General features: G+C 38.0%; 2 protein-coding genes across 2 annotated transcripts; both read left to right on the forward strand.

Annotated features, from left to right (window-relative positions):
- The first annotated feature begins 2,570 nt into the window (after positions 1-2,570).
- On the forward strand, positions 2,571-5,988 carry LOC114518133 (high affinity cationic amino acid transporter 1-like). Its single transcript, XM_028538068.1, has 5 exons — positions 2,571-2,638; positions 3,553-3,816; positions 3,975-4,535; positions 4,769-5,776; positions 5,855-5,988. Exons 2-5 carry the CDS (start codon positions 3,588-3,590, stop codon positions 5,962-5,964), a joined length of 1,908 nt encoding a protein of 635 aa, XP_028393869.1. The 5' UTR covers positions 2,571-2,638; positions 3,553-3,587; the 3' UTR covers positions 5,965-5,988.
- A 316-nt stretch (positions 5,989-6,304) lies between these two features.
- Positions 6,305-14,723, forward strand: LOC114518134 (condensin complex subunit 1-like). Its single transcript, XM_028538069.1, is given in 33 exon segments — positions 6,305-6,442; positions 6,562-6,634; positions 6,757-6,815; positions 6,984-7,075; positions 7,207-7,284; positions 7,369-7,523; positions 7,611-7,856; positions 8,061-8,208; positions 8,341-8,463; positions 8,575-8,649; positions 8,737-8,871; positions 8,977-9,067; positions 9,225-9,381; positions 9,626-9,763; positions 9,841-9,917; positions 10,010-10,149; positions 10,256-10,509; positions 10,644-10,728; positions 10,818-10,892; positions 11,121-11,182; positions 11,324-11,459; positions 11,547-11,760; positions 11,863-12,131; positions 12,256-12,364; positions 12,574-12,700; positions 12,807-12,858; positions 12,969-13,072; positions 13,212-13,389; positions 13,480-13,574; positions 13,731-13,811; positions 13,920-14,103; positions 14,246-14,387; positions 14,522-14,723. Coding segments are annotated over 33 exon segments (4,269 nt in total). The 5' UTR covers positions 6,305-6,327; the 3' UTR covers positions 14,722-14,723.
- Positions 14,724-15,361: the final 638 nt, after the last annotated feature.

Raw genomic sequence — 15,361 nt, forward strand, 5'->3', positions numbered from 1 at the left:
ACGCGTATGTATCCATGAGAGCCGGGATGAAACTACAGAGAATAAATAGGTGCATGAAGATGGTGAAATTACACTTTCAAGTTTTGTGTTTTGTACTTTATATTTTGCGAGTATCAGATAGTTACTTTTGTGTTTCTTTTTCCTTTTAGTATCAAGCGGCTTTAATCGTAGTTAACTGACATTGAACTACCACTGTATAAACAACCTGTGGCGCTTTCCTTTATACGGTAAAAAGAAAAACGGTCAGTCCTGTTATATTTCAGTACAGACAGATTACTGATATTTTTGAGTGTTTCGAAAAATCTGCATTCAAGTATATTGTTATTTACATCTGTCAAGGAAAAAAATGCAGTTTCACCGCTATATTCTTAACCGAATACTTTAATTCAAATATGACCCGTTTGACCATTTTGGCTTCTGGAAAGCGCCCCTTGCTACATTCAAAACTGTACTGGTCATGTCAAAGTCGTTGTCTGGTGGATGCATGTGTCATAATATCAAATGAAATAAAGGAGACAAGGGAAGTTTCAACTCGACTATTTCATATCGGACTATTCAAAATCGGTGAAAATGACTCAGTGTGCGGGATAATAAACTGTTTACAAGCTTGCTACATATTATATACAAAGAGACAAGAAGAGATGACGCCATAGCATAACACTATACCATTAACAACTCATGTTCATGATTTATGTAAAGACCTTGCGGTCTGTATTTTTTCTTCGTTTTTTCAAATTTTAACAAATTGTCTGCTGGTAATGGTTTTTGGTTAAACACGTGTTACAACGGGGAAGTACTTTGATTTCCTCGTTGTTGCGTTTGGGCAGCCGTAGCCACTCCCTTAAGGCTTGCTTCCACTCAGGAAAATTCTCCTTTGGATCGGAAAGGCCAGGGAAGTTTCCTTTGTATAAACGCCGCCTGAGAACTCACCGACAAAGGAAATTTTCCTGTCTGTTCCGATCCAAAGGAGATTTTTCCTGAGTGGAAACTAGCCTTTACCCAGAATAGCGAACAGGTGTTGGTTAACTTGGTTTGGCTTTATACTTTTTAACTTGGTTTGGCTTTGGCTTACTATAAACACACAAGCTTTAAGACTTCAATGAACATATTTTAGATTCACTAAGTTCACTGCTGTACACTATGTCTTCATCCAGTTTGTTCTTACAGGTCAATGCTCAGTGTTAACGTACCTTCACTTAAACTAAAATCTTTCCATTGCGACGCATACATAATTCCGTTATTCGATGTTATCGTTGAGCTAAGTTTTAATAATCCTAGCCATGGCATTAATAATTCAATATTCATCAGGCAGACACAGCAAAGAACATATTTAAATTAATTTGTGCGAATATGAGGCGGTAACAGGCACCCGGCTACCAATACTGAAGTGGTCGCTTAGCAATAAAGAGAGTTTAATATATGTTTTTACAATCTGTTTACTCAAGGTTGTTAGGGATATGGAAAAAATCAACTTATCAATTACGGTACCGGTTTTGTGGTAATGAATGAATATTATTTTTAATAATAATATGATAAAATATTTATAAGTGTAGAATATATAAAGATCCTGATAAAGCACTGAATAGAATACTCGTCGATTAGTATGGTTTGAAACAACGTAGGTTTGAAAGAATACATTCTAAAGAGCCATGTATCAATATACGGGTATTCTACATGACCCAGTCAAATCTAAATAAAACTGATTCACCGCCGGTGCGGCACACTCTAGTCTCTAGTCTACTGAACACTGAACAATCTCAACTGTTCTTAGTGTTCCATATACCACGTCTCTTATTCACAGCATCGAGCATTGCATGACGACTGGGTACGAGTCAATGAGCATGGTCAATCATCTGTACTTCACACCCTTACCCTTACCATTAATGATCGCCATCCAGCTCAAGCTCGCGCACAGATCAGGGCGCTTATAATTGAGAATAAAAACATTTCCCGTGTTTCTATAAAGTTATAGAAACACGCGTGGGAGAACGAGAAATAATCAGTGGGAAAGGGCAAGTTTTTCTAGTTTCCACGTTATTTCGAGTTCTCCCCAACTCCCACGAGTGCGCTCGCGTTTTTTCAGCTGACCTCTATAACAATAACAGAATGCAACATTATTTTACTATTAAAGTGCCTGGGTACGAGGCTGTTCTATTTCTTTTTAGTATACACCCGACTATGGTCTATTACAAATCCTACATTCTGATTGGCTACTCAACCATTGTCTATTCGTGATGGTGAACGTTTGGGAAAAATTCGCTCGTGCGACCGTATAAAATTGAATTAATTAAATTATTTTTCGGTGTAATTGCGGTGTATCGATTATTTTCTCGAAATTAATATATCTAGGTACAGGGTGTATACTAAAACAATTAGACAACTCGCCTTCGTTGACTATTCGCTCATAGACAACTCGGAGTCTCGGACTCGTTGTCTAATTGTAAAAGCAGAAAAACCACTGAGCAACCCACTGGGCTATTGCCTGGCTATTGTTATAGCTCAGTGAGCAAAACGCTTGTCGACCAATCAGCACGCGCGTAATCAAAAAAATATATAAATAATTCTGTTATTCGCAGGCAAGTTCGTAAACCGTGACGTGTAAAGTAGGATGGAAAATTGGCAATAGGGAACAAAAAAGGTATGTTCTTACAGTTCTGTTTATTTACATTCAATTTTGTTCAAGTTGTTACATAATGATAAAGTAATATCAATCATTGCAAGGTATGCAATCGAATGATCGTATTTTATCATCGTTATATTGCTGTTTCCTCTACTTGGAGTACTTCAATGGGTAGGGGGTATTTCATGCTTTGTTGACTAACGATAGCAATTTATACTGTACTGCTATAATCTGATTGAAATTATTCTTTTTTACTAATCTCGCCGCGATCATAAAGTTAGAAATATTACTTTTGTATAAAAATCAGGAGTGACATCCAGTATTTCATATTGGTCATGTCGCTTTTTAGATAGTTGAAAGCCATTATGATACCATTATGATAGCCATAATACAATTATAGAATACCCGGCCAACGGAATAATGTTTATTGTCTGTTGGAGGATCAAAAGCAGTGTGTAGAGCTGCCTTGCATTCACTTACAATTGATCTCTGTTAGGAATTGGGTTGGGCAGGTATTCTGTAATTATTGCTCCAAGTTCTTGGGCACATATTATATATCCTCACACTACAACAAAAGTGTTAGCAGAGTATTTATACTGTTGTAATGGTGTCTAGCAAGCCTAAAAGTTCAATCCCTTGTCTCACTTTCTAGTGCCTGAATACATACATGAATATGAATGTATGAAGACTTCTTAACTGTGCTTCAAGCCACAAAACTAAAACACAATGGATTTGGAATTTGTTTGAAATTCGTCCTTCTAGGGAGTGTAAACTAGACCTGCTTTACTCTTTAAAAAATAAAGCAAAATGGAAATTGAAAAATGAAAAAGGACAACTTCAAACATTCCAAACTCATCTGGCATTGTATGTAGATGTACACATTCACAATCAGTGTCTAATAAAAAAAATGCATTTGAACACAATTTTTTTAGGATGTGATCTGCGAGCTGAATAGTAACTGAATGCCATGAATAAACTTTGCAAGGCATTTTTTCGGACAAAACACCTCACAACAGCTGAAATTGAAGAAACAAACTTAAAACGCTGCTTGTCAACATTTGATCTGACTGCCCTTGGTATTGGCTGTACGTTGGGTGCTGGTGTTTATGTTGTCACTGGTGAGGTTGCAAAAAATCAAGCTGGACCTGCAATTGTGATCTCATTTGCTATAGCTGCTATAGCATCACTGTTGTCAGGTTTGTTATTCACCTTTTCTAAGCTATTTACAACAAGAATAATTGAGAGTTGTTATTGATAGATATAGTACTATGTCACCTCAAAGTTGTTGATAGATAGATATAATACTATGACACTTCAGCTTAGATGTATATAGACCTATATTTCATATTTTCAGGTCTTTGCTATGCAGAATTTGGAGCTCGTGTTCCTAAATGTGGTTCAGCATACATCTACAGTTATGTCACTATTGGTGAACTTTGTGCATTTGTGATAGGCTGGAACATGCTGCTTGAGTACGTAATGGGAGCAGCCGCACTTGGCAAAGCATGGAGCGATTTCTTCAATGCCCTCTGCGATGGTTGTGTTAGTGACTTCTTTATTAAGCACTTTGGCTTGTTCAAACTGTGGTGGATGTCAGATTACCCAGATTTTTTGGCATTTAGTTTTCTTCTTGTGTTAACTATCGTCATCATTTGTGGAGCGGCAGAGTCGTCTGCATTGAACTGGGTTTTTACAATAATCAATCTTGCTGTAATCATTTTTGCAACCATTGCAGGACTAGTTTACGCAGATCCTAAAAATTGGAATAATTTTGCACCATGGGGTTTTCATGGAATAATGTCAGGGGCAGCTACTTGTTTTTTTGCCTTTGTTGGCTTTGATGTAATTGCTACTTCAGGCGAGGAATGCAAGAACCCAAGAAAGGCAATACCTAGAGCCACAGTCTCTGCTCTTTGTAAGTTGGTTTAATTGCTCTTTATTGTTTAATACTGTATAATAGTATTCATGTGTAGGCTAAATTATATCTTTACTCAATCTATAATCTATATTTTCTTTCCATCCGTAATCTTTTAATCTTTAACCTATTCCTGTATGATGTGTATATTCATTGTCGTCTATCATCTGGAGTGAATTTATTCATCTACCATTATGATCTTTTATGATTTAAAATCTTCGTTTTTTTTACAGTCATTATATTTTTGGCGTACGAATGCATCTCCGTGTCACTGACCCTGATGATGCCCTACGCTGATTTACCTAAGAGCTCAGCAATTGCCACAGCATTTGATCATAAGGGCTTTTCTGCAGGAAAATACATCGTCGCCATTGGGGCGATATGTGGCATCAGCTCAAGTGCTTTGGATGGACTTTTCCCAATACCTAGAATCATATATGCGATGGCAAGTGACCGTCTTATATTCAGCTTTCTGGGAAAGGTCAACAAACGGACAGGGACGCCAATAATCGCTTGCGTAATTAGCGGCCTTTTTCCAGCGTTCCTTGCAATGTTCCTGGATCTAGTTGCGCTTGCAGAGATGTTATCTATTGGGACTCTACTGTCGTATACAATAGTTTCGTTCAGCGTGTTACTACTAAGATACAGGCCTGGAAAGGTTATTGATGATTCAGGCAGTGAATCCGCCCAAATAAATGAAAGCATGCCTGGACCAGAATTCAGTGAAGGTGCAGGAATGGAAAAAGAGTTTGGAGAGGCTTCAAAACTGTCAGACAATGAAGAGTCGGAGAAATCTACGACAGATAAGAAAGATTACCAAACATTAGAGAATATCTCTACCAAAAAAGACCTTAAAAACTCGCCTTCTGTGTTTAGTAGAATTACCAAGCGGATTTTGGGGGGACGTTTGGACGTCCCAACCGAGGACAGTTACTTGGTAGTTAAAATTTCCTTAGCAATATTCATCGTGACTACAATTGGCCTGCAGTGTTGTTTGGTCTGGGGGATGGACCGACTTACTGGAAAAGATCCTCTGATAATTGTATGCTTCGTGCTGTTTCTCATGTGGATGTTAATTGCGGTCGATATAATCGCAAGACAACCTCAATCCAAGAACAAGTTGTTCTTCAAAGTGCCTTTTCTACCATTCCTGCCTCTGTGTGCGATATTTATCAACGCATTCTTGCTGCTGGAATTGCATTACCTGACTTGGGTACGATTTGGAGTGTGGTTAGTAATAGGTAAGTGAAGACCCCATTTCTTATTTCCTTTGATGGAAGATTCCTCTTAAAGGATCACACCGTTTATTCTGTCTTTAGGTATGATGATTTATCTATCCTATGGAGTGAAACATAGCACACAAAACGTGGATGTTACGAACAACGATGGTCCAGAATACATGAAACTCACAAATACAATAGAAGAATAAAATGGAGTAAAGTCGTACTTTCAACAAAAGCATACAAAGATTACATTCACGACCCAACGTTTCGACACATTAGGTTTTTTGATTGTAATAAAGATTTTGAATAATTTTTAAAAAAGTGTAGAGTAAAGACGTTATTCAACCGATGATCGTAGTCAGACTGGTTACAATGAAAATTACTTGCAAAAAGCACTTGAAATTTTATTTTTTTGACCTTACACCTCCCTCATCGTCCAGTTATATTTAGCGTTCATGGAGATGCCTTTCCTGTGATGTGATTGGTTCGTTCTATTGTGTTCCCCAAATGAGCGGAATTATTCATAAAAGAAATTTATGGCGCTTTATTTCAAAATATTTTTTTAAAAAATGGACTTAGAATTTGCGATTCCTTTGACTAAAGACGATCTTTTGTGTCCTGCAGAAGGCTCGTATGTTGTGCAAGAGGTCTATTCTGTGCGTGGCTTGCCAGGGAGGATTAGCGGTTGGAAATGATTGATAAATTTAACATGATATTTTCTCATGTTTACATTTTGAAACGACGTTCATTCTGGCCAATGTTTGTAATGAATTAAGGTGTTTTATACCGTCGATCTGTTATAGATGCAGCTACTGCGCTTAACAGCGGATCTTGCAATATTTTGGGACAGTTTGATGTTTTTTTCAGCGTCGTAAAGTGAGTAGAGATGCGTCAAAAAGGTCGATGCATGTACATTGAAAATGAACGTACTACACGAACATTTAGTACTCCTGCTTGACGAAATCATAGATCATGGTGTATATTTTGTGTCATTAAAGGAATTTTGCTGAATTGAGCAATCAGTTGAAGTTTGATTGCTGGAAATGTCTAAATAGAGGTACTGTAGGAAACTTTTGTATACTCAATTCAAAACTAATGCTTGTCTCTACAATTAACTAGACAGTCGGTTATTATTTGAATAGGTAGTCTATGGTTTAATTTATAAGTTTATAATCTGTTATATAATAACCTGGCATTGAGAAAGAAAGGTTTTTTATAATTCTAGCTCTGAATAAGCAAATGTCAGAGTTGATCAATATTTTGGAGGAGAATGATATGGAATGGGACACAAAGAAGGAGCACAGAAACACACTGAAGGTAACAAGTTTTGAAATGAAATAACTCCTAGAGACTTCATTTTTTACAAGTTCATTTGGTTCTGGGCAAGGATTACGGTACGTATATTAAATGTAACCTAGATGATAAAAGTGTTGTGTTTCATCCACTAGATGTTGTCTTATTTGCTGACACAATTTGCTGAAGAGTTTGAAGCAGAAGACTGCAAGCCATCTGTGGCTGCTACTCCAGTAAGAATATAACCTGTAACTTACAATGCATCAGGATTTTCCTGTCATAGTTAAAATGTCTATTATATAAAACCTGTTTTCCAGGGCAGAAAAAAGGGCAAATCAAAGAAGTCAGCTTCGGCTTTGCCATTTGATTGGTCAGAAGTGAAGATGGATTTTCTTAATATTACAATGCAATTGTTGGAAATCAATATTGTCTCATTGTGGGAACCACCGGTGGTTGAAGAGGAGTTTGTTAAGTATGTTTAAAGCTATGTGTTTAGGTTTACTATATCCCGGCCACTAGAGCTGAGACACTTGGAGACCAATATAATTCGTTTTTTCAGTGCCTTTGCAAATTGCTGCTACAAGTTCTTAGAGAGTCCTGTCATAAATCGGGAGAAGAACACTCGTGACTCCATTCTTAATATCCTGGCCCTCTTAGTGAGGAAATACAATCAAAGTCTGAGCGTTGGAGTGAAAGTCATCCAACTATTGCAACATTTTGAACACTTGATAGCACCCATGGCACAGCTGGTACAGATCTGTGCTGCAGAACATGGAATGAGGAATATGGTTGTGGATATGTTACGGTATGTTGGTGTGTTACGAGGCAGTGTTCCCCATTTCCTAGGGTATCTACCTTGTATAAAGATGCAGACTACAGTATCTATGCCTTTCCTCTAACTAGCTATGATGCATCCATTGTGAGGGCTGCAGTCTTTCGCTGAAAAGTGAAAACCACCCACAATGGGAATCAACATTTTAGGCATGAAAGTTGCTCTTTCTATTTACAGAGAGATTGGTCGAATCGACCCAAAGGATTTGGAAAGGGATGCAAGTGCAACACGATGTTATTCAGATTTTCTTGTGGAACTGGCCTCAAGAATACCTGAATATATTTTGCCAAATATTAGTTTGTTACTCTGTCATTTAGACACCGAGGTTAGCTTCCCTTGTCGAGTTTGCACCACTTGTTTCTCCAGCAGTATGCACGCGTCTCCCGTCTTTCTCCTAAGACAATTTGATTGCAATCATATTCAACTCAGACACAGTTCAATCTCTTTATCATTTCAGCCGTACTCTATGCGTAATGGTGTCCTGGGAGTGATGGGTAAGCTGGTCATATTGCGGTTAAGTCAAGATGATTTAGCCGAAAACCTAAAGAACACGAGAGATCAAATCTTGGATCACCTGGAGGTACATATAAGCGCTGCATAGCTTCACATGCATTCAGTTAAATACAGTAAGTACATCGCGGTTAATAGGCAACTAGCTTTAATCGTAGCTTTATACATTTCATTTATTCAGAATCACATTCACGATGTCCATGCTTACGTTCGTAGTAAAGTTTTACAGATATGGCAAAATATCTGCCGAGAGAAGGTATAGAATTGAGAAATATTGAGAATATTTAGAAGAGCCGAAACGACAAGTTTTTTTGTTGAAGTATCGACTATCGATCTGGTTTAGGCAATTCCGTTGGCAAGACAGCAAAATCTTCTAAGTCTTGTTACTGGTCGTTTGACTGATATTTCAAGCAATGTTCGGAAGAATGCTATTATATTTTTGAAAGAATATCTTATGAATAATGCTTTTGGATCGCAGGTAAAATGTTAGTTTGAATAAAAAGAGTTGATATGACACTTAAATAATTCACTCACTCAGCACATCTGATAGTTTGTGGGGAAATTGTTTATACTTGAATTCCAGTTTCCTCTCGAGGAGGTGAAAAAGAGATTGGAGGAAGAGAAAGAGAAGTTAAGGAAGATGGATCCTGGAGCAGTCGATGAAGATGATCAAGGTGGAAGGAAATAATTACATAACAATATACATGCATGTTTTTTGTTCTGTTCTATTATTCTGCAAACTTGGAAAAGCTATCGTGAACGGTGAATCCGAAGCCAAATATGTATTCAACGACAGCGTTAATCAAAATTTCTTCGTATTGTTTCGTATAGCCCCGGAGGCGTCCAGACCCGCAGAGCTTACACGTTGGTTAGAACTGGAGGGCGACATCAAGAAAGTAGTCGAGGATCACTGGGAAGTCGAGGATATTGTCGATGAAGATGGAGAACATGTTGAGTTCCAAGGAGATGTCAATGAAGCTCTTGAATTGTAAGCATCCAACTAGTATATAACCTTGTATCTAACGTTTTGTCTAATTCCATTCGATCTAAGCACGTTGAGATATACTGAACTGTAGGATGGCTCTTTAAGGATATATAATTCTCTGAAGAACAGCGGAGACGGGAGAGCGGGAGGAAAAACCTGGACAGCCTTTACCTTGTGAATTATTATAATTCCCTTATAGGTAGGTCCCTGTATATGTAGTTAAACTCTGTTCTGTTTTTGAATTTAGCGCCTTGATGAATGTGAAAAGGCAGTTGGTCTCCGGAGATTATGCCAAAGCTCTGGCCATTCTTAAAGCTGCTATTGTTACTTGGCCAGATTATGAAATGTTCAGTAAAACAACAACTGAAGAATCGGAACACATCCGGTAATAAATTTGGCGTTTGCAATGCTGTGCTATTTTACTTTACCGTCAGTCATTTACCTGAATTGTTTGCGTCTTAGGAACGAGGCAGAAGCAACTAGAAATAAAGAAGACGTTGTCTACAGGGAAATGGAACTTCTCAAGACAATATTTATGAGTAAGTAATGTCAAGAATGATATGAGATTTAGCTTTCTACCAATATTCATCTCTCGCTGCATCATCGTTGATTCGTGTGACGATGATTTCAGATCCAGAGTTTGGACCAGTCAGTAATTTGACTGAAGAAGAAGAGCATTGTAGCAACCAGAATGATAAAAATGGTAATGCGGATCCAGACAGTTTAGTGAATGAAGTCTCCAAACAACAAATCGTCATTCAATATTTAAAGGTAATGCCTCTTCATCAAACTATTGTTTAAGAAATACATCATCAAAAAAAGTTCAATATGAACAGGCAATGAAAAACGATCGGTTATCATTATTTTTTATCCCTAGGATTACCTGTCATTTCATACTCAATACCAGCAAGCGCTTATGGTCGTTTGTCGACTCCTGGGATCTCAAGTGTCCTCAGATGTACATGAATCCATTGAATTCGTTGTTATTGCCTACGAATTTGGTTTGAAGAACGCGTTGCTGGGAGTGAGGCGAATGTTGTGTTTGGTTTGGTCGAAAGATAACGATATCAAAACAAAGGTTATCGATGCTTATACAAGATTGTATCTTAATCCGCAAGTGCAAGGACAAAGGTATCATGCAATTGAATTCAATCTTTTAACTTTCCTGCAAATTATATGCTTAACGGATAAACAACATATTTTCAGCCCTCCTGTATATAAATCTATCCGTAAGTTTCCTCGACCAATGAGAGCTTTGATTTTAGGTCTAAAGCTGAGGCAATCGTTAAAAACCTGTTTGCTCTTCTTCGTGATGCTTCGATTGGTGATCTCACTTCACTTGATGAACTGGTACGCACACATACCTAGGTTTCTGAGTCGTTTCCTAAACATTATTGTAGCTAGACTTCATTGCTTTATTTCTGTCCTCATTTATAAAGGTATACAAACTGATGAAGGAGAACTTATTACCAAATAATGTTATCCATCTTCTGTGGGAAAAATTTGCAATGAAGGTACGGAATTTTAATATATACGAATGATATAACTACAGGTAATGCAATGTGAAACCATTTCATGATGTTATTTCTTCAGAATTTCATTGGGACTGAATTGAGTGTTATACCATATACTGTATATACCATTAACTACGAGAACTTTGTCATCCAGTTAGCTTGTGAAGTCACTGCATGACCTCGTTTTAAAACGCAGCCATAAGTTAGTTTTTTATTGTTTTTCGTCAGGATCGTCAGACAACACCAGAAGAAAGCAAAGCTGCTCTGAAATTGTTGGGGATGCTTGCAAGGTAAATGCCAATTTAAAAAAGGACATATACCTACAGTGTATCATTGATATAACTGTATTGCAGAACTCAGTACCCGTGGATATAGTTCCTCTATAGTTACTTTAGCAGTATCGATCATTTCAATTTATTTTAAACATTCAGAGGCAAACACGAGATCGTGAAGAGCAACATAGAAGTGCTTGTTAACATTGGGCTTGGCGAGAGAGCAAAAGATGACGCATTATTAGTGCGAGACACTTGTACCATCTTACTTAAACTGGCCAAAAGTGAGGAAAAGGTAAAAAAATACATTTGTTAACAAAATTCAGCAAAATAATCGTTTCACATCATTTAGCTATTACCTAAAAAACCATCTCCTTAACAGATTCGCGACGACAAACAAAGTCAGCTTCGCTTTGCTTCCGACCATGTCATGTTCTTACGTTTGAAAGAAATCTTCGTGAATACCATCACTTCTCCTGTGCAAGGAATGTGGGTTCCGATGGCAGAGGAGGCAATTAATGTGATATATAACTTAGCAGAGCATCCTGATAGAATATGTTGCAACATTGATAAAGAGTTTAATTGAAAAGATTTTTGTTGGAGGCGAAAATCTCGACAGAAATGACGAGATAACTGAAAAAGGTAAATTGTAATAACGATAGGACCAAAAATTAAAGTTAAATGACTATGGTGGTTAGCTTGCAGTAAATATGCTGGGAATTATGTCAACTTTTGTAACTTGCATCTAGCAGAAAACGACGAACAACAAGAAGCCCCAATGTCGTGTCCAAGCTTCGTCTTAGCTCGTCTCCTAGCAGCCGCTGGCCATGTTGCATTGCAGCAAGTTATTCATCTCGAAGCGAGAGTGTTGGGGGAGATCAAGCGTCGTGAGAGGTTAAAAGAGGATGAGAAGGGAAACAAAAAAAAGACGACGTCTACAAGTGTTGAACAAACCCCACGAAATAAGGTGATTATAGGGCGCGAGGCTCCATTTACTAAAGAATGTAAATTGTTCTAACATAAGTATAGCGGTGAGAATAATGCAACTTTCTTCATTGATATTAGTGACAATAAATACTATCTTTGTCCAGGAGGCCCCGGGAGAGACACTGGAGGATGAAATGGGATTGACAGGAGCAACGGCAGAGGATGCTGAAGCTGAATACATTAAGAAGATCTGTGACCATGAAATTGTCACTGGTATGATATCCAGACAATCCTTCCTCTTTGAATAACGATATGATATCTGGAGTTCAAACTGTGTTTCAACTCGAAACAGCTCTCCTATTTCCTCAGTATGAATTCTAGCTGTTATGCCTCAGCAACTATGATCCTTTTTCATCGTTATTACATCAGTAAAAAGTTTTTGAAGTAGCCTAAATATGGAACCTAATTTCTTTCAACTGTAGGTGGCAATAATCTGTTGTCTCTACTTGGCTCATTTATCGTTACTGTATGTAATAACCCAATCAAGTTTCCTGATTTACAACTGCAGACAGCAGCCTCTCTCGCATTGTCGAAATTCATGTTGGTGAGGTAAGAATGAGCCATTTTGTATGCACCATACCCTTGGGTATCCTGTGGTGAAATACCGCATATTACATAAGAACACACATCTTACGTTAAAACATCCCAATTTTAGTGCCGAGTTTTGTGAGAACAATCTTCAACTTTTATTTACGATTTTGGAAAAGGTAAGTTTAATTCAGATTATTATATACCATTTGCTGGTCAGAAGCAATGGAACATCTTATTTTCTTTTTGCTTTATTTTCTCTCAACGCTCGTTTTCTGTCATTTTTTAGAGTCGCTATGAAGTGATCAGGTCCAACACAATTATCGCTCTTGGTGATCTTACTCCTCGTTTTCCCAATCTCATTGAACCTTGGACACCAAATCTTTATGCAAGGTAATTACAACAGAATCTTTCACTTGTTAGCAGAAAAGTAAATTTACGTGATCTTGGTCCAGGTATTAATCAGACTATACACACTAAAAATCCGTCGTTTGACGTACCTGTTAATCCTTGCTTAACCCTACTCGTTTAGACTTCGTGATGATTCGTCTCAAGTTCGGATGAACACGATGAAGATAATGACTCGTCTCATTCTCAACGATATGGTCAAGGTCAAGGGTCAGATAAGCGAAATGGCTACTTGCTTGGAAGACGACGATTCTAGAATTGCGGAACTTGCAAAATCATTTTTTGCTGAACTGGCAAAGAAGGTAGACGGGCAAGTCTTCTTGCCTAGTTCAAAGTTGTCATTAGTCATTTCACGTTATCACGAATATCATCTAATCGAGGACCTGTTCTAGGGTAATGCTGTCTACAATATCCTTCCTGATGTCATCAGCCGACTTTCTGATCCCGAAACAGGCATTCCAGAGGCGCCATTCAGGAATATCATGAGGTATTGTATCTATTTTTGGTAGCATCTCCTTACCATGATTTCACAGGACTGAATTTCATAATCATGTCATCAAGATAATTTTTTGATGACGTCATTTTAACATGATTATGCCATCACTTAATGACGCCATCACTTAACTTTTTAAAATCATTCCAGCTACCTGTTTTCATTCATTCAAAAAGATCGTCAGTGTGAAAGTCTTGTGGAGAAACTGTGCCACCGATTTAGAGCAACGAAGTAAGTCGGTCAGTTGTCTCACAGTAAAACTCAGGCTTACTACTCCTGCCCCACCCCTCCCGACTGCCAGAGATATAATAGAGGTATGCCATGCTCTATCTCGTGTAGAACCGATCGTCAATGGATCGACCTGTCCTTCTGTCTGGCTCAACTCGCCTACAACGAACGCTCTTTAAGAAAACTACAAGAAAACTTTGCATGTTTCCAATGCACGCTATCAAATGAAGAGGTTTATTCTTTCTTCAATATTATCATTGGCAAATGCAAGAAAATGGCCAAACCCGAAATGAAAGTAAGCAATCATTACTATCGTTAAAACACTTATTGATTTTGTCAGAAAATTGCCTTGCAGCGCTTACTGGTAAGAATTGCTTAGGCTAGTGTTAGTTAGCCTTTTTGTAAATTTTCCACGGTGCAATTCATTTTCCACGCAGGCTGTCGTGGAAGAGCTTGAGTTACGTATCACGACGTGTCACGAGAAAGGTGCCGAAGACGAAGCGGGCTACGAACGTGCTAACCAAGCGTCGGCCGCTGCTCGGGTCCTCGTCGGAAAAACCGTCAATACGCCTGCAAATAGTAAGATTGCATAACGTTTTTCTACCTTATTTTAAATTAATCACAACCATATAGTTTCGCATAACTTATTTCATGTTAATGTATTTGGACTGAAATATTTGTAATATTTTATCGTTTTAACGTTTTATTTATAGAAAAGACAAGAAGCACCAAAGGTCGGACTCCGGCGTCGCGTCGTCGTCGGAAGAACGATTCCGAATCCGAACTACCGCCGACAGGCAGGAAGTCGACTCGCAAAACCCGGAAAAAAGTCATCAAATTTAGTGACAGCGATGATGACGATATATTCGAAGAGGATTGGGCAGAGTTTGAAAAGGAAAATGTAGACGTTTGAATACATCAAAATCTTTGTGTGCCCGTGTTCATTGTTGCTAGTTTAGGTATATACGAATTATACCTGCTCTATATGTGAAAATCTGATGCTATATAAATGAAAACATTGCATAAAGAGGTGGGAGCGCTGTCGTGCTCCATTTGTGGTCAACCGACAGTTTCATTACCCGAGTAAAGAACTTTTGTAAGGCCTTTTGTTTGTTCTCCGTAGACTAACCCGGTTGCCTGATGTCTGTCACGCTCGTAAAGGTGTAATTATAGCTTTAACTCCGACGAAAAAAGTAAATAGATTAAATTGAAGCGAATCCCTCCCTACGCTTTATCAGTTCTCGCAAGCAAATTCGCCTAATGGGAAACAGGTTTTACATTTCCGAAGTTGACAATATCTACTCATTTTACTGCCACGTAGCGTTGACTGTGTAAACTCAATCAATATTGCCATGGTTAGCTCTCCACTTATAATACAGAGATTTTCTGTTGATATTAGGAAATTCCTACGTGCAAAAAGAATCTCTAAGGAATCTTTAAAGTGAGCAATAGTTGGTCTCAAAATAAAATATAGTGAAAACAATTGCAAGGGGTCTTTGGTTTTTGAAAATGCTCCAAAGTCTTTTCTTCTCTTTGTTTCCTTCTTTTAACTT

Source organism: Dendronephthya gigantea, unplaced genomic scaffold (genome assembly GCF_004324835.1).
Source record: "Dendronephthya gigantea isolate DGI-Jeju-01 unplaced genomic scaffold, DenGig_1.0 000010F, whole genome shotgun sequence".
Classification (NCBI taxonomy): Eukaryota; Metazoa; Cnidaria; class Anthozoa; order Malacalcyonacea; family Nephtheidae; genus Dendronephthya; species Dendronephthya gigantea.

Excerpts from the sequence above, each read along its gene's own strand:
- LOC114518133 (XM_028538068.1), top strand. The coding sequence starts at position 3,588 with ATGAATAAACTTTGCAAGGCATTTTTTCGGACAAAACACCTCACAACA. Across the intron at positions 3,817-3,974 it reads TATAGCATCACTGTTGTCAG|GTCTTTGCTATGCAGAATTT; the intron begins GTTTGTTATTCA and ends TCATATTTTCAG. Across the intron at positions 5,777-5,854 it reads TGGAGTGTGGTTAGTAATAG|GTATGATGATTTATCTATCC; the intron begins GTAAGTGAAGAC and ends TTCTGTCTTTAG.